The following is a 22264-nucleotide window of genomic DNA, read 5'->3' as shown; positions in this document are numbered from 1 at the left end:
AATATTATTCCTCCATAAAAAGGAATGATGTTCTGATACATACTACAACATGGATGGACCTTGAAAATACTAACTTAAATGAAATAAGCCACACACAAAAGGACAAACATTGATAGTGACCTACCAGTATGAAATGTCTGGAATAACTAATAGTGGCATAAAGAAGATTAGGGCTTACTGGGCCTAGAGGAAGAAGGGTTTAGAAAGTTACCGTTTAATGGATACAGCATTTGTGTTTGAGGCCACGGAAAAGATTTGGAAACAAACAGTGATGGTGGTTGCACAACAATGTGAATATAATTAATGCTACTGAATCACCTAGCTAGAAATGGTTCAAATGACATAGTTTGTCATGAAAAAATGTTAACATGAACCACTTTAAATGAAAATTTCCTTTTAATCCCGATTCATATTTGAAAATATAAAGCATTGGTAGTCACTCTTTGATGAAGTAGTTAATGAATAACACTACAGTCTTTGGAGTTACAGATGTGTGTTATTTTACAGTTTAGCCAATTTTTAAATCTATAAACATCTGTGTTGTAGCTTGACTTAAAAGTTTTTTTCCTCAATCATATCAGAATGTAGTTTGATGATTATCTGGGTGAGAGTTTTGGTGGTCAATATATGGCTAAGAAAGTTATATATTAAAGATGAAGGGTTTTGTAAAAATGTTCACTTTAAAAGTGTTACTTTAAAAGGTAGTTAACATATTTGTAACAAGGAAATTGTAGTAAGACTTAACCCAAAAAAGTAATAAAATTATTATTGCAAACATCTCCTGGTCTATCTTAATTAGCTTCTACCTTAAAGCCCCTGCCCTGCATAATTACTAATAGATTGAATAGACTGCAAACACTGCCTTACTCAAGTTCAACAAAGCAATATTAAGGTCACTTGTTATTAATGTTATATCTTTTCTGTCAGTTTGGGAGTCTGGATCAAAAATTAGCCCTGGCTACTCGTATTCGTGGTCATGTTCTACCCTTAGCCTTGCAGATGTATGGCTGCCGCGTTATTCAGAAAGCATTAGAATCTATTTCTTCTGACCAGCAGGTAATTGTAAGTTAAGACAAAATTTTGTATTATTTTATTCTATTTTTAAATTACTACGTTTCTAATCTTACAATAATCTTGAAGTAAAATGACTTAAATATTTCCACAACTAGACTAAAATATTGTTACCGTGTCCTAAATAGCACACTACTAATTAGAAGTCACAAAGTAGATAATTTCTAAATGAAGATATTTTAGCACCTATGTGGCAAGCAGAATGTTAAATGATGAGTGTTTTTATTACTACTTGCTTACTTGATTTTCTGCAATGTGAGAATGCATGTTACTATTTTCCAGTGTTTATTTTGATGGTGTCTAATGTTCCTATTATAAGAAAATTTTTGAAACCAATAGCATTACTATATGTCAGTTTTATTTATATATATGAAAAATTTTTTAAGTAAATATATAGCCCAGCAAAAAAGTAACTTAAGAATTCTCTTTTAAAATGTATACTTTTTTGAGAAAAACGAGAACACATAAATTAAATGAGAAATATTCTTGTGTTATTGGATGGAAAGTCTAAATGTTTTACATTAATACAGGAATTATTGATCGAAATAATGCTTTAAATCATTTGAAATAGACAAGAATATTGAGAGTAGGGGATGAAGATAAATGCTGATCCACCAGATTTTTAAAATACACTGTGAAGCAACACTAATTAGTGGGGTTATTGTGTAAGATTAAACAGACTTGTAATAAGAAATTTATAGCCCCAGATCAGTACAGTTTTCTGACTATATGCTTTATTTATTACAATGAAAGCATAAGACTGAAGGAAATAATTATTTCTTAAAAGATAATGGTAGTTTAAGTTTGGAAAGAGATTGTCTTTGACTCATACAATAAAAATAAATTTCAGTAAATAGTAATATATGAATGGATGGCTATATATGTGTATATATTCATCACTGCATTAAAATCTGTGAGAAAATACTATTATTCCTCCAGAGGAAATTCTGAGTTTTACAGTAATTTTAAGGTATGTCACAATGGAGAAATATAAACACATTTAATTATTTAAAAGCTTAGAAACTTCTGCCACAAGTTTCTAATTGGCATAGATATTTTTTAAATGTCTGATATTTAAAAATAAAAGCATTAGGAGTAAGTCTTTTTTGATACAGTTAATGAATAACAGTATTTGGATTCCTTTTTTTTTTCTTTTTTTTTCCCCCTTGAGATGGAGTCTCGCTCTGTCTCCCAGGCTGGAGTACAGTGGTGCAATCTTGGCTCACTACAACCTCCACCTCCCAGGTTCAAGCGATTCTCTTGCCTCAGCCTCCCAAGTAGCTGGGATTACAGACTCGCGCCACCACACCCAGCTAATTTTTGTATTTTTAGTAGAGAGGAGGTTTCACCATGTTGGCCAGCCTAGTCTTGAACTCCTGACCTTGTGATCCACCCACCTTGGCCTCCCAAAGTGCAGCATGAGCCACTGCCCCAGCCTTTGGATTCTTAAGCATGTTTTATTTTGTAATTTAGTCCATTTTAGGCTTCTTTGTTTTGGTTTGTTTTGTTTTGTTTTGAGACAGTCTCTCACTCTATTACCTAGGCTGCAGTACAGTGGCATGACCTGGGCTCACTGGAACTTCTGCCTCCTGGGTTCAATTGATTCTCGTGCCTCAGCCTCCTGAGTAGCTGGGACCACAGGTGTGAGCCACCACACCCGGCTAATTTTTTGTATTTTTTAAATAGAGATGGGGTTTTGCCATGAAGGCGAGGCTGGTCTTGAGCTCCTGGCCTCAAGTGATCCACCCACCTCAGCCTCCCAAAGGACTGGAATTACAGGCATGAGCTATCGCACCCAGTGATTTTAGTTTGTAATTAAACATCTGTATTATAGCTTGACTTAACAGGATTCACCGCAGTTGCTTCAAAATGTAGTTGAAAGTCCTGTGGGTGAAAGATATTTTAAATGTGAATACCTTTAGACTGAATATGTGTACTCCGTTTCTCCACAGTACTATCTTTTATTGCTCTAATAAGGCACACAGATTATTTGATCAATATTACAAGCTATATGAAGTTTTACAGTTTTTTTGTTTTGTTTTTGGGACGGAGTCATACTGTGTCATCTAGGTTGGAGTGCAGTGGCACAGTCTCAACTCACTGCAACCTCTGCCTCCCAGGCTCAAGGAATTCCCACCTCAGCCGCCCAAGTAGCTGGGACCACAGTCACGCGCCACCACGCCTAGCTAGTTTTTTGTATTTTTGGTAGTAGCCGGGGCCATGTCGCACGGCTGGTCTCAGACTCCTGAGCTCAGGTGATCTGCCAGCCTCAGGCTCCCAAAATGCTGGGATTACAGGTGTGAGCCACCTCACCTGGCCCTAAGCACTTTATTATAACAGCATTTTATAAAAGAACAAAGAAGTCTGACATTAATTCTTTCCTTAGGGAATTATTGAGGTAATATGTAAAAATCACATAGCCCATAAGTAATCATCAACTTCTTACCTTTTCTATGTATTTGATAAACTCACTCAGCCATTAAAAAATTGCTTTGGTGGTGGAGATGGTACTAAGTAAGGCAAAAGTGTAGAATTCTGGATTAGTCATGTTTGTTACCACCCGATAAATACTAACAGATGATTTACACGGTGAAGACAGTTTACAGCAAATTCAGCATCACTACGTTGTTTCAATGTAGATCATGTACATTGTAATCCTGCAGTATGTTTTAGTAATTTTCACTTTTCAGTGGTTTCTGCTAATTATACTGCAAGAGAAAAAAATTTAGACTCATGACAAACAGGAAATAATGTTTGAATATATTTTTGTTCCCATCTCAGTATTTTTAATACTGAGATAAATACACTTTTTAATATTTTTTTAAATACTGAGATAAAATATACTAGTATTTTCTCTTTTTAGGTAATTATTTAAATGACATCCTGTCTTTTGCAGAGTGAAATGGTAAAGGAGCTGGATGGTCATGTGCTCAAATGTGTGAAAGATCAGAATGGAAACCATGTTGTACAAAAATGTATCGAATGTGTTCAGCCACAGTCACTGCAGTTCATCATTGATGCTTTCAAGGGACAAGTATGTTTGAGTTTTGGCTTATAATTTGTTAGCAGGGCATTATTTTAGAATTTTGAGTATCAACACATTTTTCGTAAGTCACTAGATAATACCCAGCACTTGTATACAAAAATAGGATACAAAACAGTAAATGTACGTTAATTTCTTCCTCTTTCATAGTCAGTAGATAGCTTCATTTTTCTGAAGCTACAAAACAGAAATAAGAGTTTAATCACATTACTTCAAGAAGTAAAAGTAATCACTGTTAGAATTATTTTTTTTTTATACCCAACGGTGTTTTCAGGTTTACTCAGAGAAGGGAAGGAGGTTTGGAGAAAGACTTAAGACTATATAATAAGACAGAAAACACACAGCAATTTGTAACTAATACCCTAGTAATTAATATTTCTTAATGCTAAACTACCCTTTCTCTTTTCACCCATTCATTCCCATTGTTACATAAACTCAGGTTCAGGTAAAGTTCTGATTAGATTCCTTTTGATCAAAATATCTTCAGCTCCTAAATGGGATGCTCCCTGTCCCCACTCTCCAGTCTTTGCTAACATGGTGGTAGTCATATTAAATATGAGTTCGTCACCCTTCTATTTTACATTACTTTGAGGTGTCAAAAAAAAAGAAATAGTCTGCTTCATAGAACTGTTCAAAAATGTCAGAGAATACAAATTTTAATTCTTCTAATTGTCCTCAGGTATTTGTGCTTTCAACTCATCCTTATGGCTGTAGAGTAATTCAGCGCATCCTAGAGCACTGCACTGCAGAACAGACCTTACCTATCTTAGAAGAACTCCACCAACATACAGAGCAGTTGGTACAGGTATACATTCCCTAATAATTTGAAATGTTTATATATTTTTGGAAATTGTTTTAATTTTTAAAAGAAAAATAGAAAGAGTGAGACAAATGCCTGTTGTATTCTCCTAACTATACTACTGGATTTTTAGACAACATGGTTAACATGTCTTTAAAGAATAATCGTTCTTAAGGAATGACTTGGGGAAAGTAATTTTTCAATATCTGTCTTAGGATCAGTATGGCAATTATGTTATTCAGCATGTACTGGAACATGGTCGACCTGAAGACAAGAGCAAAATTGTTTCCGAAATCAGAGGAAAGGTTTTAGCCCTGAGTCAACACAAATTTGCCAGGTATTGGGATACTTTGTAATTTCAGGGGTCAATTCTTTCAACTCATTGACTTTTATTAGTTACCACAGAAATACATGTAGAGCGTAGCATTAAAGTATAGTCTTTTTTTTTTTTTTTGGTGTCATTAAAATGCATCTATAGAACATTGCTTTTATTTTTTTAAAAAAAAGTCTACGTAACAAATTTGTTTTGCCCATGTATGTTCATTTTTGAAATCTGTATTTGGAAAATAATTTTTCCCAACACCAGAAATGCAGATTTATTTAGGACATGTTCTTGAAAACCTCACAGCTTTAATGATCTGGTTTCCTTTTTTTGAAGTACAATTTTAAGAGACCCATAATTAAACTTGTGGATGTCAAAATTATGTAGGTCGTTCCATGATACCAATTTCTGTTATAAAAGTAGTTGGCCAGGTGCAGTGTCTCACACGTGTAAATCCCAGCCAGCACTTTGGGAGATAGAGGCAGGAGGATCACTTGAGCCCAGGAATTTGAGATCATCCTGGGCAACATAGAAGGAAATCCTTTCTCTACAAAAAATTATCCAGGCATGATGGCACATGCCTGTAGTCTCAGCTGTGAGGGAAACTGAGGTGGGAGAATCACTTGAGCAAGGGAGGTCAAGGCTACAGTGAGCTGTGATAGCGTCACTGCACTCCAGCCTGGGTGACAGAACAAGACCCTATCTCAAAAAAAAGAACAAAATAAAATAAAAGTAGTCATAAGACAAGAGAATCCCATCCTGACTTCCGTTTTATCGTGCATTGAAGAAAATTCTTTCAAAAGTCAAGGAAATTTTGCTGTAAAGAAAAAAATAACAAAGCTTTGTTTATCTGCTTTAATTTTTAGCAATGTAGTAGAAAAGTGTGTTACTCATGCCTCCCGTGCTGAGAGAGCTTTACTGATTGATGAGGTTTGCTGCCAGAATGATGGTCCTCACAGTGCCTTATACACCATGATGAAGGACCAGTATGCCAATTATGTGGTTCAAAAGATGATTGATATGGCTGAACCTGCTCAAAGAAAGATAATCATGCACAAGGTAATAACCGCATATAACACTCAGATAACTTTCTTTGTCTTTGTGTTTAGGCTACACATTTAACCTCCTTGGGCTTTCATTTCCTCCTGTATTTTGTAACTGGAGGAAAAAATTAAAATTGATGGATATCCTTTGGCAGATATATTGGTATGGTTTCCATTTTTATTCTTAAGGTTATCACGCCAGGCATGGTGGCTTTTGCCCGTAATTCCAGCAGATTGGGAGGCTGAGGTGACAAGATCACTTGAGTCTAGGAATTCGAGACCAGCCTGAGCAACGTGGCAAGATCCTGCCTCTTAAAAAAAACAAAAAAAAAAAGTTAGACAAGCATCATGGTGCAAGCCTTTAGTCCTAGCTACTTGGGAGCCTGTGGTGAGAGATCGCTTGAGCCCAGGAGTTCAAGACCAGTCTGGGCAACAGACCCCCATCTCTACAAAAAATTTAAAAATTAGCTGGGTATAATGATAAACATGCCTGTGGTCCCAGCTACTCAGGCAGCTGAGATGGGAGGATGGCCTGAGTCCTGGAGGTTGAGGCTACGGTGGTCTGTGTTCATGCCAGTGCACTCCAGTCTGGGCAACAGAGCAAGACCCTGTCTCAAAAAATAAATCAGTCATTCAAAAGAAATTCTTAAGTAATCATATTCATTTCTAATTTCTTACCTGTTTTACATTGTTCTTTTTGCCTTCATCTTATATAACTGCACAGTTGCCCCTTAGTAACTGGGGGATTGGTTGTAGGACCCACCTACTCCTGTGCCAAAATTCACAGATGCTCAAGTCCCTTATATAAAATGGCATATAGTATTTGCATATAACCTAAACATATCCTCCCATCTCAAGATTACTTATGATACCTAATACAATGTAAGTGCTATGTAAATAGTCATACTGTAATGATAAGTAAAAAATCTGTGTAATACAAACTTTGTCATATTTTTAATATTTTTGATCAGTGGTTGGTTGAATCCACATATGCAGATAGCAGACTACGTTTAATTTGCCATAATACATGGGTTGAACATTGATTTTAACCTAATACATTTTTCTAAGTAGAATTTTGTGTTTATGTTGTGGGGGGTAGCACTAACTCATAATTGTTTCCCTTTAAGCTGTTTCCTCTCTGTATCCTCCTCCTAGAATCTAGTAATTTTTTAAGAAATTAGTAATTGCAGCAGGAATACTTATTGTCATAAAGAACACTGAAAGAAACACTTATTTTGAATACTCTTGATCTTAATGTATTCATTTACAAAACGTGGAGCGAATTACATAACCCCTTTGATCCTCTCATATAGAGAGAAAAATGATATCTTAGGATTCCTTCCATCTATAAAAGTGTTTTGGCCTTCTGATTTTTAAAATTCATTCTTCAACTTGATGTAAGTTTTCCTTTCTTTTTCTTCTGTTCTTTCAAGACAGGGTCTCTGTTGCACAGGCTGGAGTACAGTGTTGTGATCTCGGCTGACTCTAGCCTCAGCCTCCTGGCTCAAGCCATCCTCCCACTTTAGTCTCCGTAGTAACTGAGACTACAGGCATGCACACTCATAGAGTTCTGTTTATATTTTTTAGAGATGGGGTCTCGCTGTGTTGCCCAGTTTGGTCTCAAAGTCCTGGGCTCAGGTGATCCTCCCACCTTATCCTCCCAAAGTACTGGCCTCTAAGTGTTTACCTATCTTTTAATTCAGTGTTTCTGCTGTAAACTAATGAATATAAAAAATTGCAATCTTATTTTTAACAGCTACATTATTTAACTGGTATCATATTTATTATATTTGGATTATCCCTAATTGTTTAATTGTTATAAGTAGTGCTTTGTACAAAAGTCTTTTTGTAATTGTTTTGGTAGAATAAATTCCTGGATGTGGAATTACTGGGTAACTTGCTATATTTGGGGCCTCTGCCTGTTTCCATGTGACATAGTTAGATGTAGTGTTTTATTCATTGAACAATTTTGAGAACAGATGTTTGGAGGGATTGAGCGGATCACAACTGCTTTTGCAAAAAGTAGCTTTCTTTGGATTTAAATTTTTTTTATTGCAATTATTCCTCTAAATTACCCAAAATTGGGGGTGCTTTTTTAAGAAATCAGAAACTAAAATGACTTATATTTTCTAAGCAGATTATTTGTTTTTCAGATTCGACCTCACATTACTACTTTGCGCAAATACACATACGGGAAGCATATACTGGCCAAGTTGGAAAAGTATTATTTGAAGAATAGCCCGGACCTAGGACCTATTGGAGGACCACCAAATGGAATGCTGTAAATTACAGGAGCACGAGAAAGAAGATAATTTAACCATGTGAAAAGAATTTTTGTGTGTGTGAATTATCAAAACACAACTCAACTATGAATCTTCGATTTTTTTTTTAAAGCAAAACTATTTATTGACTTTATTCATCCATTTGTAAATTTTTTAAGGTTCTTGTGTATATTTGGGGGGTGGGGGATGAATTATAAATTATATTCAGCCCTGAGTGGAGACCTATCAGATTGGATTGCTGGCAAAGCACAGAATGCCTGTATATGATGTAACTGTATCAAAAATAAAAAGCTGTCACATATTTTGTAAATTTTTACCTTGTAAAGTCACAAAAATAGTTTTTAAAGGAAAAAGTACAGTATTCTTTTAATAAACTGGCTCACAGTCTGGTAGGTCTACAACCCCATAGCACAACAGGTTTATAGAGATGTATATAGAATTATAGTCCTTATTTTTTTTCCTTTGCGTGAAACCTTTTATAACAGATTAACAATCAACTGCATAAATATTATTAATATTTTAAAAAGTTAAGTTGTATTTTGATAATTCACAAACTATCATGCAAATAACGAGCAAGTAAGACAAGAATAAAGTGGTTTGAGATGAAAAGAACTTAACATTATTTACAGTAGATGTGGTTTTAATACAATTACTGCCCTAAAATGTCTCTGGCAATGTACGGAAATATTGTATATACTTACATATGTCGTTGTAAGAGTTAAGAAATACAAAATCATGGTGACACTTCCAATTTAGTGCACTAAATGAAAAGTCACTAACTTTTCAGTTTGGTTTGCAATGAGAAAGAGTGGAAATTTGTATTTTGTTTTGCTTATAGAATTACAGACTTGTTGAGGAAGTGTTGAGCTTTATTTTGCTTTTTCATAGAGGCAGAAAGTAGGAACCAGATAGAGATGAAAAGGGGCCACTGAAAAGTGAATTTGATAGCTCAGCATTTAAGCATGATTACATATTCAGATAGCTCTTTTTGCTTTCTATAAATATATGCATTGTGTGTGTAGTAATAGATGTAAGTTTACACTTTGAAAGGAAATCTTGTTTCAATGTTTATTATAAAAGCCTTGCTAATTTAGTAGTGATGCTTTCCTTGGTTGTACAGGTGTACATTTGTAAACCTTCATGCTGTAAATGGAATTTGTTTTATCTCTTTGGGATACATTTGCATTTTAGTGTACATTTACGTCCCTGCCCTCTTTGACCTGGCAATATAGTGTTGTATAATGTAAATTTATTTCTCCAAATCGAGAGTGATTTTTTAAAAATTTTTTATCTTTATATGGTTTCAGAAGTATGAACCAGCTTTCTTTTTATTATTGTGAGATCATTTTGTTTTATAACATAGTTGTTGACTGTTAATATGGACATGCTAGAATTTGGATCACTTTCAATTGAAGTCAGGGTATTGTGCATAATAGAAAGTATTGGACTGAGATATTTGGTTACCATGGAGGCCAATGCTTTTTTCATCTTATTAAATGTGATGTGACTTTTTTCTTTGTACAGAAGAGTACTGTATTTTTGAATAGCCTACTCCCAAGTAAGAGCAAATCTGTATGATAACATTTTTTTCTCTGGACATAAGACATAACAGTAACACGATGTACATTTACAAGCGGCCTTATGTACATTTCCCAACAATCTTTTTAAGGCAAAATTGTGACCATATGTGTATAATTAAAATCGTTTTTAATCCTTTGCCTATGAAAATATTTTGGAAAAAAACTTGCTGTGTATATTCAGTTTCTGAAAGATAAAGAAAGTGCTTTGTATTTTGTTGAAGTCAGTATTTTGTATAAACATTTATGTTGACCCAGTTATGTTTAGTGCTGAAAACTAAAATGAACGTGCTAGCTCTCTCAGCTGACTGTAGAAGAAATCTTTTTACTAGAGATCTGCAGGAGAAAAGCAATCTTCTGAGCACAATATGGAATCTAAAGGTTTTATCACTTAGTTATTCATATTATGAACCTAAAAATAATGGCATAAAGTTTGGGGATGCCAGGCATACTTTTTCATGTTTGGTGTTTAGTTATTTTAGTTTTCTAACCCAACATTCCTTGGTGAGGCCATTAAATCCAAACACTTGTCTCTGTTCCTTCTCATGGTCATACTGGGTCATCAGCATGCCCCAGTCACTGCAGCAACGCCTTGGTGTGTGTGTGTTTCATTTTTTTTAAACCCACACAAAGCCACTCTCACTTTTTCCTACATTACCAACCTCAGAGTTTTCAGCCCATGTCGAACTTTTGTTCTCAGTATCAGCCCATGGTTTCAGGATCAAAGCTGTCATGTTGGAGATTGGTAATGGCTTTCCTGTCTTTGTACAGTTGAATTCTTAGTCTTCCTTCATCCTTGCCCTCTGTTGGCACAGGCGTTATCTGCAATTTTAGAAAATGACAAGTAGAGATACTACATTGAGAAACTAAACCCTCTCCTTGGGGTCCTGATACTCCCATGTGTCCCAGTGCTGACAACCCAGTCTTCCCAGTACTTTCAGGCCTGCTCTACAAAAATACCTTTCTTGTAGAAATTTTACAGTCTGCCATTTTGGGTGCCCACCCCAATTTTTACCTTTTAGTAAGTTCGCATGAAATTTTGGTAAAATCTGAAAATCACATTTCAGAATAAAGAAACAATTGGGCAGAAACTACCTAGGCTTTACTCTTGAGTTGTCTCCTTTTGATAGGGATTGTTTCTGGACCAGTTTGTCTTAAGTCCTGGCTCTTATTGGTTCATATGAAATAATGTTAACTTCACTTCTTTGTACATTATGTATAAATTAGAAAATGAAAAATGTGTGAATAACATTGTATGAAATAAACTTGGTCTTGTGTTTTTCTCTAGATAAAATACCCCTCTGTACCTCAGTTATAACTTAAGATTGCCCATTCAGGTTTACTCTGACATAAGGAAAACAATACATTTTTAACACATGGGTACTATTCTGGAGCCACTGATTCCTCTGATGGTATTTATTCCATCTTTTGATTAGTATTTAGAATCTATAATTGCATACTTCATAGGATAAAACTTCTAGCCTGTTTCCACATGAACTTGAGGAGGCAGTGTTGTCTAAAGGCAAACAAGTTCAGTGTGGATTTAAAGTTTACCTTATTATTTACAAACTATGAACTTATCTAAACCTTGAGGCCTTAATCTGTATCAAGGGATAACAACTCATTAGTGGTAAGAATTGAGAATATACAAAAAGATACCTAGAACCTTTTTTATTTATTTTTTTAATTTTTAGAGATGGAGTCTTGCCGTGTTGGTCAGGTTGGTCTTGAACTTCTGGCCCCAAGTGGTCTTTTTACTTTGGCCTCCCAAAGTGCTGGGATTACAGGCATGAGCCACTCTCCCTGGCCAAGAACTTTTTTTTTTTTTTTTTTTTGAGACGGAATCTCACAGTGTTGCCTAGGCTGGAGTGCAGTGGCATGATCTTGGCTCACTGCAACCTCCGCCCCTCGGCTTCAAGCCTCAGCCTCCCGAGTAGCTGAGACTACAGGTGTGCACCACCACACCCACCCAGCTGATTTTTGTATTTTAGTAGAGAAGGGGTTTCACTATATTGGCCAGGCTGGTCTTGAGCTCCTGACCTCATAATCCGCCCCACGTGGCCTCCAAAAGTGCTAGGATTACAGGCATGAGCCACCACACCGATCCAGAACGTAACTTTGTTTTTTGTTTTTTTTTTGTTTGTTTGTTTGTTTTGAGACGGAATCTCACTCTGTCGCCCAGGCTGGAGTGCAGTGGTGTGATCTTGGCTCACCTCACTGCAAGCTCCGCCTCCTGGGAGCTCACGCCATTCTGCCTCAGCCTCATGAGTAGCTGGGACTATAGGCGCCTGCCACCACGCCTGGCTAATTTTTTGTATTTATTAGTAGAGACAGGGTTTCACCGTGTTAGCCAGGATCTCCTGACCTCGTGATCCGCCTGCCTCAGCCTCCCAAAGTGCTGGGATTACAGGCGTGAGCCACTGTGCCCGGCCCCAGAACCTAATTCTCAATGAATTGCTTGTTAATACCATTTCTGTTTTTCCCATTCCTTCTACAGCTATAAAAAGAAAAAAAAAGCCAGAACAATTTGATAGACTCCAAAATGGAAACCTACATAAAGCTAAGTGGGAAAAAGAAATGTCATCATACACATTGTATTTCCTGAAATTTAACTTTGTCTTAGTTTGGGTCTCTTCTGAGCAACCCTCTTGGATTACTGACATACTATCCCACATTGTATTGAAATTTAAAAGGTCTTAACAAGGAAATATCACATCTTTGCACCCTGGCTTACCAACCTAAGGAAAGCGGTTTCCTAAATTCACCTGACTCGTAGTGAACCATATGCCCTTTTGACGACACTCTCCGGAAGATTTTAAAGCGGCAGGGGACAAAGAAACCCCTAAAGGAGCCATATTCACTGTCCACCTTCCCTACCTCACTTAAAAGTATCTAGCTTAACATGCCTGGTAGAATTTGCATGCTCCAGGTCTTTCAGAAAATTTGTCTATGAACAGGGAGCTGAGAAGGAGAGCAGTGCTGAGGCGTCAGGGCTCACCCCTAGGAGGCTGTTCGAAGCACTGCAGTGCAGAGGGAAGGAGGGGGCCAGGACTGGGCTGGACCTTGGTTACTTGTAGGGTCCTATCCTGACTTTCCCACAGAACCTTGTGGCTGAGGATTATGTTTGTTGTTGTTGTTTTGTTTTTTGACAAGATCTGGCTCTCGCCCAGACTGGAGTGCAGTGGTGCCATCACTGCTCACTGAAGCCTCAACCTCCCAGGTTCAAACAAGTTTCCCATCTCCGCCTCCCAAGTAGCTGGGACCACAGGCTCATGCCACAATACCCAGCTACTTTTTGTATTTTCTGTAGAGATGGGGTCCCTCTGTGTTGCCCAGGCTGATCTCGAACTCCTGCTCAAGCAATCCACCTGCCTCAGCCTCCCAAAGTGCTGGGATTACAGGCGCGAGCCAACGTGCCCGGCCAACTCTTAAGACAATATAGGACAAGACAGCCCAGGATAGCTCCTGTAGGCAGTTTCTCCAGTTTCTGCTATGTTCCATTCATAGAACTTTTTAAAGAGCACAAAAATCGTAACTGTATGGATTAATTTTCACAAATAAATACTCATGAATCCAGGATTTAGATCAAGAACCAGAACATTACCAGCACCCAGAAACCTTCCCGCGCCCTCTTCCACTGAGTGGCCCTTTCAACCGTTACAAAGCCGGAGAGCACAAGTCCTGGGCCCTGTGACTTTGGTGAGCGACGCCCTGGACCGATCAGAAAGACCCAGTGACTTGGGAAAACGCTCTTCTTACCGATAAACTTGAAGAAACTCATGACTGTGGCTCTGGCACCACCTCGGCAGAAGCGGAAGTGCCATAGAAATTTAAAAAAATATATTTACCAAGAACTAAAACCAGATGAAATAGTCTTGTACTTGGTAGTTTATGGGAAAGAAATTGGCTGGACTAAAATTGATTCAAATGTCAGAGCTCTTTTGGAATTTTCCAGTTTTTACCAGAAAACCCAACAACAGAAAGATGGATGCAAACTTTCTAGGGCATCAGAAGGTAATGATTCAGAGTTTGGGCTCTAGAATTAGACTGTCCAGGTGCCAAACACTAGCTTCATATCTAGTAGGTAAGTGGTTTCATCTTTTAAGCCTTAGTTTCCTTGCGTAAGTCAAGGAAACGGTGACCTGCCGAGATTGTAAGGATTAAAAAGAATAGATGTAAAGTGCCATGGCAGGTACTCAGTACACATTAGCTACTAAAGCAACCCCTGCTCACCACTTAGTTAAAATAAGTTTTCATTTTTAAAATTTGGTTACATGCAGCCTCAAAACGTGGTTTGGAGATAATTGATGTTTCTGCAAATGAGCAAAACTCTTGACTCAAGTTGCAGATAAATCATTAAGTCATATGTAGATTTGCCCTGATGTATACAAGCTGCCAGGATGGAGAGAAGAGCAAGGAAATCAAACACATTGTGATGGGAAATCTCGGTATATCTCTCACAAACATACACAAAAGCATATTAGAGACCTAGAAGCTCTGAGGTTTTATGGAAGTCAGAGTGTCGGGACCATCAGCTGATCTCTGCCATTTCTCATCCCATCCCTTGCATGATTTTCACCAGTTTGGAAGCCTCTTGATGCTATGGTTATGCTTCAGCAAAAGAACGGGCCTGCAAAGAAGTCAATTATTTGCTGAGTGTTTGGTTTAAAGACCTACCTCCAGGCCGGGCACGGTGGCTCACACCTGTAATCCCAGCACTTTGGGAGGCTGAGTTGGGCAGATCACCTGAGGTCAGGAGTTCGACATCAGCCTGGCCAACATGATGAAACCCCGTCTTTATTAAAAATACAAAAAATTAGGTTGGGCGCGGTGGCTCACGCCTGTAATCCCAGCACTTTGGGAGGCCAAGTCAGGCGGATCACCTGAGGTCGGGAGTTCGAGATCAACCTGATCAACATGGAGAAATCCCATCTCTACTAAAAACACACAAAAAAAATAGCGGGCATGGTGGCACATGCCTGTAATCCCAGCTACTCAGGCGGCTGAGGCAGGGGACTCACTTGAACCCAGGAGACAGAGGTGGTGGTGGACTGAAATCGAGCTATTGCACTGCAGCCTTAGCAACAAGAGTGAAACTCCATCTCAAATAAACAAAAAAATTCAGCTGGGCATGATGGCAGGTGCCTGTAATCCCAGCTACTCAGGAGGCTGAGGGAGGAGAATCACTTGAACCAGGGAAGTGGAGGTTGCAGTGAGCCAAGATCATACCACTGCCCTCCAGCCTGGGCAACAGAGTGAGACTCCATCTCAAATAAATAAATAAATAAATAAATAAATAAATAAATAAATAGCTATGTCCAGTTATTTATAAACTTCTGCTTTGTTTGAGAGTTGAGCCATAGCTGTAGCCAAGTGAGGAAGAGCCCTGCATAAGGGTCCATTCAATTGATGCATCAAGTTTGAAGGAAGACACAGTAACACTCCTTTTTTTTTTTTTTTTTTTTTTTGAGATGGAGTCTTGCTCATCACCCAGGCTGGAGTGCAGTGGCGTGATCTCGGCTCACTGCAAGCTCCGCCTCCCGGGTTCACGCCATTCTCCTGTCTCAGCCTCCCGAGTAGCTGGGACTACAGGCGCCTGCCAACACGCCCGGCTAATTTTTTGTATTTTTAGCAGAGACGGGGTTTCACCGTCTTAGCCAGGATGGTCTCGATCTCCTGACCTTGTGATCCACCCGCCTCGGCTTCCCAAAGTGCTGGGATTACAGGCGTGAGCCACCGCGCCCGGCAACACTCCTTAATAAAGCTCTGCCAACTTGGCTTATAGCAAGGAAGGCATTGAACTGAGAAAGATTTGCCTGTTAGCCCTCCAAACCTTTCCCTCTCAACCTTGCCTGGACAACAGTTAGGATGATGGAAGCTTCCTCAAAGCAATAGGTGTTTAGAAATCAGAAACAAGGGTCTCACCCAACTCTACACAAAGCACATGTTTTCACCTTCATAGTCAGAAGATATGGGATGTTGGCCAATAATTACTTATGAACACAGCCATCTATGATCCTGAGGGAAGTAAAAAGCTGCTTGAGAAGATCATGTGTGACTTCCCTCAGCACACATTTTGGTGTCCATGCACTTGGGCAGAAGCCTTCCACCCAGTTCAGGATCGTATCTTTTCTGCGTAAACAGCATGTAGCTCATGGTCAGACACAGGTTATGGAGGGAATGCTGAAGAGTGGAGGAAAATCCACCACAAATCATTCCATGACCAAATAGGACCATATGGAGAACATTCAGTCTTTTGTTTTGTTTTTTGAGACAGGGTCTCACTCTGTCACCCAGGCTGGAAAGCAGTGGCACAATCACAGCTCACTGCAGCCTCAACCTCCCAGGTTCAAGCAATCTTCCCACCTCAGCCTCCCGAGTAGCTGGGACAATGGGCATGCACCACCGTGCCCAGCTCATTTTAAAATTTCTTGGTAAAGACAGAGTCTTGTCATATTGCCTGAACTGGCCTCAAACCCCCAGACTCGAGTGATCCTCCTGCCTCAGCATCCCAGAGTGCTGAAATCATAGGTATGAGCCACTGCATCTGGCCGGTCTTACCTATGTTTTGAGAAGGCACAAGGCCCTGGTGGGGGCGAAAAAAAAGTAATTCCTATCTCAAAGCCTTTAAATCTAGGCAGGAATCAAGATTTCAAAACTAATCAGTGCCTTGGGCTTGGAAGGGAAAGGTAAAATGAAGAGGATGAGGGGATGGCTTTGGGGGATGGAGGGCAAGGCGGGTGCAGCAGCCAGTGCATTTTCATAGTCTTATTTATTGAGCAACTACTTTGTGTCAGGTTTCATTTTTTGTTTATTTGTTTTGAGATGGAGTCTTGCTCTGCCACCCAGGCTAGAGTGCAGAGTGCAGTGGCACAATCTCAGCTCACTGCAACCTCTGCCTCCCAGGTTCAAGCAAAATTCTCGTGCCTCAGTCTCCCAAGTACCTGGGATTACAGGTATGGCCCACCATGCCCACCTAAGCCTAATTTTTGTATTTTTCATAGAGACGGGGTTTCATGTTGGCCAGGCTGGTCTTGAACTCCTGACCTCAAGTGATCTGCCCACCTCGGCCTCCCAAAGTGCTGATATTACAGGCATGAGCCACCATGCCCAGCCAGTGTCAGGTATTCTTGATGCTGAGGATACAGCCCTCAAGAAGCGCACACCCCAGTGGAGGGAGAAACAAAATGAGATTCTGGATACAAGCAGTGCTTCAGTTAACAATAGGGGCCATCACAGATTCTTGAGCAGGGGAGTGACAAGTGCAGTGGTGTGGAGGACCCAGCACAGGCTGGCACAGCAGCAGTAGAGAGGGACTGGAGGCAGGGGAGTTAGCAGTGCCAGTTACAGAGCTGAGGGGTTCCCCCTAACAAGTGCGGAGTCCCACTTTTTCTTGCTTTATTCCCACCCCTGGCCTTTTATGGCAGGAAGCCTTGGAAAGCTGGGTCACACCTGGTGGGCCCCTTCCTATGGCAGGAATGAGGACGAAAGCACGAGTATGGGCTCGCCCTGGAGAAGAGGAGGGGTGTCTGGGAGTCTTCTTCTGCCCTGCTCCTTCAAAAGCTAGTTCTGGTCTGAGCACTGGAGTCTGGGCTTGGAGGGCACCTGTGAGCAGAGGAGGGAGGGAGTCACCCCCCCAAGTTTGGAAGGGTGACAGCTTCATCTATATTCCAATACCCACCCTATTCTAGAGTAGGGCGGAAAACTAGAGAAGGGACCTGGAAGATAAAGCTGGCGCAGGAAGAGGCAGCTGTAGACACAAGGGCAGCCTCCAGGTGACCTAGAGCCCTCCCCACGGACCCAAGTCTGGCTCATGGGACAGGGTAGCAAGGGCCTGGGGGCGGCCTCAGAAAGCTGCAAACCTCGCTGGGCGCGGTGGTGATCCCAGCACTTTGGAAGGCCGGGGCGGAGGCTCGCTTCAGTCCAGGAGTTCAAGGTCAGCCTGGGAAGCATGGTGAGACACCCCCTTCCCTATAAAAAAATAAAAATAATTTTTAAAAAGAAAGCAGTTGACCCTCTTGGGTGACACCCTCAAGCCACCCCGCCCTTTCCCCACCCGGGCTTCAGTTTGCTCATCAGGGCCTAACCCAGCAGGGCTGTTGCGAAGCTGCCTGGGAGACACCAAGAGGGATCCCGCCCCGCCTGCCGAGAGCGCCCCCTGGTGGCCCGGCCCTCCCCTGCGCCGCAGGTCCCGGGGCCCTTCCCAGTCCAGGCGTGGCGGACACTGGGGGATTCGTCCAGATCCAGAATTTTCTTCGTCTAAATTCTTGGAGTTGATCTTTCTAAACGGGATTGCTCAGACACACCCTGCCTTCTCGAACAAGGAAAGAACCCTACCCATCCCACTCAACTGCCATGTACGACCGCCTGCAGCCTCATTACAGGGCACATGCCATCACATCCTATCACCGCGGAGCCCACTAAGGCCCCAGTCCTGACATCCTGCAGCCTGGAATCCCACATCTCCAGTCACGTGGCCACTGGCCCCCTTTCCCCAAACATGTCCGGAACCGAACCCATCTTCTTGCACCAAACCTGCTTTGGTTTTCCTCTTCCCTTCCTGAACAAGTCGGCCCTAAAGCCACAGGTGGGGCGATAAATTCTTTAGTATAACTATATCCCAAACATTGCATAGGACATAATTATACATTTTATACTTAAAAAAAAAAAAAAAAAAAAAAAAAAGGTGTTCACCTGAAATTCAAATGTAACTGGGCATTCTGTTTTTATTTGCTAAATCCGACAACCTTACTGCCCCCGTCTCTGGCCAGCCAGTTCCTCCCGGTCTCCTGTGGCCAGCCCTGGAGCTTCCCTAGACAGATTCCAGGGACAGCTCCTCCAGGCACAAGGTCGCAATTGCGGTGATGGCTAATTATTGCAATGGCTTGTTTTCTTACGTGTCGCCACCCACACTGTGAGTTGTTGGAAGGCCAGACAGTGTGTTTCTCTCTCTGTACCCCAAAGCCTGAAGTTAGGTGCTTAGGAAATGCTTACCACTGTAAAGCCAGTAGGAAGTAAGCGCGTTTTTCTGTTTTGTTTTGTTTGTTGTTTGTTGTTGTTATTTTAGAGATGGAGTCTCGCTTTGTTGCCCAGGCTGGAGTATAGTGGTGCGATCTCAGCTCACTGCAACCTCCACATCCCGGGTTCGAGCGATTCTCCTGCTTCAGCCTCCTGAGTAGCTGGGATTACACGCGCATGCCACCACGCCTGGCTAATTTTTGTGTTTTTAGTAGAGACGGGGTGTCACCATGTTGGTCAGGCTGGTTTCGAACTCCTGACCTTGTGATCCGCCTGCCTCAGCCTCCCAAAGTGCTGGGATTACAGGCTTGAGCCACCGTGCCCAGCCTCTAAGTGCATTTTTAAAGGCGGTGTCTCTCGGTGAAGAGCTGTCATACAATGGTGCTCTCAGGGATCTGTGGGCCGCTGTACCCAGAGGCCTAGACTCCCAAGTTCTCTGAGTTACTTTTGAAACCATTATACTTGAGCTAGTTTGCCCGTGGGTGTGTGAAGGGAGACAGTCAGTGTGGAGGCCACAGGGTACTCACCACGCCACGATGAGCAGCACCTTAGCTAAGATCGTGGAGATAAAAGCCAAGATGACTTGGACTCAAAAGAACAAGGCCACAGCACACCACCTAGGGCTGCTTAAGGCTCATCTTGCTAAGCTTCATCGAGAACTCATTACTCCAAAGGGGGGTGGTGGTGGAGGTCCAGGAGAAGGTTTTGATGTGGCCAAGACAGGTGATGCTCGAACTGGATTTGCTGGTCTTCCATCTGTGGGGAAGTTGACACTGCTTAGTAACCTGGCAGGGGTATATTCTGAGGTGGCAGCCTGTGAATTCACTACTCTGACCACTGTGCCTGGTGTCATCAGACACAAAGGTGCCAAGATCCAGCTCCTGGATCTCCCAGGTATCATTAAAGGTGCCAAGGATGGGAAAGGTAGAGGTCAAGTCATTGCAGTGGCCCTAACCTGTAACTTGATCCTGATTGTTCTGGATGTCCTGAAACCTTTGGGACGTAAGAAGATAAATGAAAATGAACTGGAAGGCTTTGGCGTTCGCTTGAACAGCAAACCCTCCAACATTGGCTTTAAGAAGAAGGACAAGGGAGGCATTAATCTCACAGCCACTTGCCTGCAGAGTGAGCTGGATGCTGAAACTGTGAAGAGCATTCTGGCCGAATACAAGATTCATAATGCCAATGTGACTCTACGTAGTGATGCTACAGCTGATGACCTCATTGATGTGGTGGAAGGAAACAGTTTATATCCCCTGTATCTATGTGTTAAGTAAGATTGACCGAATCTCTATTAAGGAATTGGATATATCATCTATAAGGTGCCTCACTGTGTACCCATCTCTGCCCATCGCCGCTGGAATTTTGATGACCTATTGGAAAAGATCTGGGACTATCTGAAACTAATGAGAATTTACACCAAACCCAAAGGCCAATTACCAGATTACACATCCCCAGTGGTGCTTCCTTGCTCCAGGACCACAGTGGAGGATTTCTGCATGAAGACTCACAAAAATCTTATCAAAGAATTTAAATGTGCTCTGGTCTGGGGTCTCTCTGTGAAATACAATCCTCAGAAAGCAGGTAAGGACCATACGTTGGAGGACGAGGATGTCATTCAAATCGCGAAGAAGTGAAACCTTTTCCTTTTCCCATCTGCCGGACGAACCACAACAGCCTTCCCCATGACCAAGCGCCCTACCCCACTTCTTTCTGGATTTGGCAGACACTGGATCAGAATCCAGGGGAGGGAGATGGAGGCACCCAAACTGGAACTTCATTTGTCTTACCTTGGTGTCACCTTGTATGTCGAACTGCATAAAAGACCTGGTAGGCTGGTCAGCTACATGCAAAAACAAAACAAAACAAACAAACAAACAAAAAAACATTATACTTGAGCTAATTCTTATAGTAAAAAAATTTCCCAACAATCAAAAGCAAACAAAATAAAACCAAACAACAAGCTTCCCCCCTTTGTCTCTGTCCTTCAATTTCATCCCCCTCCCAAGAGTTAATCGTCAAGTACACAAATTCCAAATATTTTTCTTTGTATTAGGCCATAATGAAAAGCCTAATAAACGCAAAAAGCTGAAATCATACAGGACACATTCACTGAATAGAATGCAATTTAATTAGAAAGGGAGGGCAAAAACTATCTTAGAAACAGAAATATATTTATTAATAAAGCATATCTCTTCAAAATAGAAATATATTTGTTACTAGAAATATATCTTAGAAAAAAAAATTTTTTGAGACAAAGTCTTGCTATGTTTCCAGGCTGGTCTTGAACTCCTGGCCTCAAACAATCCTCCTACCTAGGCCTTCCAAAGTATTGGGATTACAGGCATGAGCCATCATGCCCAGTCTAGAAATTTTTTAAAATACTCTTCTTAATAATTCCTCGTTTAAAGAGCTAATCTAATCTGGAACAAACTACCATGGGTTAATTTCCAAATTAATGATAATGACAGACTTATATATAAAAACCTGGGGATTCAGGCCAAAGGTTATTTAAAGAAAATGTTTAGTCAAGAAAATCTGGAGATAAATGAAGTCAAGAAGCTAGTAAAATAACCAAAAAAATTACAAAGAAAGCAGAAGGAAGGAATTAATAACAAACTCACACACACAGTCACAAAAACTTGCTCAGTTAAAAATAATGAATTAGACATGCTTTTGGAAAATTTGAATTTAACAAAAAAGATGAAAGACACAAACAGTAAGAGGATATAAAATTGTGATTTTTAATTATAAGAGAATTTATATTAAAAGTCTACTTACACACTAAAAATCAAATGAAATAAATAATTTTCTTTCCTTTTTTTTTTTTGAGACAGAGTCTCACTCTGTCACCCAAGCTGGAGTGCAGTGGTATGATCACCATCACAGTTCACTGCAAACTCAGCCTCCCAGGCTCAAGTTATCCTCCCACCTCAGTCTCCCAAGTAGCTAGGACCACAGGTGTGCCCCACCACACCCAGCTAATTTTTAGTATTTTTTTGTAGAGATGAGTTTTCACCACATTGCCTAGGGTGGTCTCAAATCTCTGAGCTCAAGCGATCCTCCTGCCTCTGCCTTTCAAAGTGCTGGGATTACAGGTGTAAGCCTC

General features: G+C 40.5%; 1 protein-coding gene and 1 pseudogene across 13 annotated transcripts in view; both read left to right on the top strand.

The window, feature by feature from the left end:
- Positions 1–11448, top strand: part of PUM2 (pumilio RNA binding family member 2) — a 108874-nt gene extending 97426 nt beyond the window's left edge. For 6 of the 13 annotated variants that reach the window (XM_030920795.1, XM_030920788.1, XM_030920783.1 and 3 more), the window contains 6 exons: positions 928–1062; positions 3968–4105; positions 4794–4919; positions 5129–5250; positions 6102–6294; positions 8432–11427. In XM_030920795.1, the coding sequence (XP_030776655.1) occupies positions 928–1062; positions 3968–4105; positions 4794–4919; positions 5129–5250; positions 6102–6294; positions 8432–8563 (846 nt within the window). In that variant the 3' untranslated portion in view covers positions 8564–11427. Of the gene's footprint in view, positions 1–927; positions 1063–3967; positions 4106–4793; positions 4920–5128; positions 5251–6101; positions 6295–8431 lie in introns of all 13 variants that reach the window. The other 7 variants (XM_030920790.1, XM_030920794.1, XM_030920797.1 and 4 more) reach the window with 4 other exon arrangements.
- Positions 11449–19691: 8243 nt separating this feature from the next.
- Positions 19692–20792, top strand: LOC104654308 (annotated as a pseudogene).
- The last annotated feature ends 1472 nt before the right edge of the window (positions 20793–22264 follow it).

Source organism: Rhinopithecus roxellana, chromosome 17, assembly GCF_007565055.1.
Source record: "Rhinopithecus roxellana isolate Shanxi Qingling chromosome 17, ASM756505v1, whole genome shotgun sequence".
In the NCBI taxonomy this organism is placed as follows: Eukaryota; Metazoa; Chordata; class Mammalia; order Primates; family Cercopithecidae; genus Rhinopithecus; species Rhinopithecus roxellana.
Note: the sequence above shows the minus strand (reverse complement) of the source record. Positions and strands in the feature narration are given on the sequence as shown.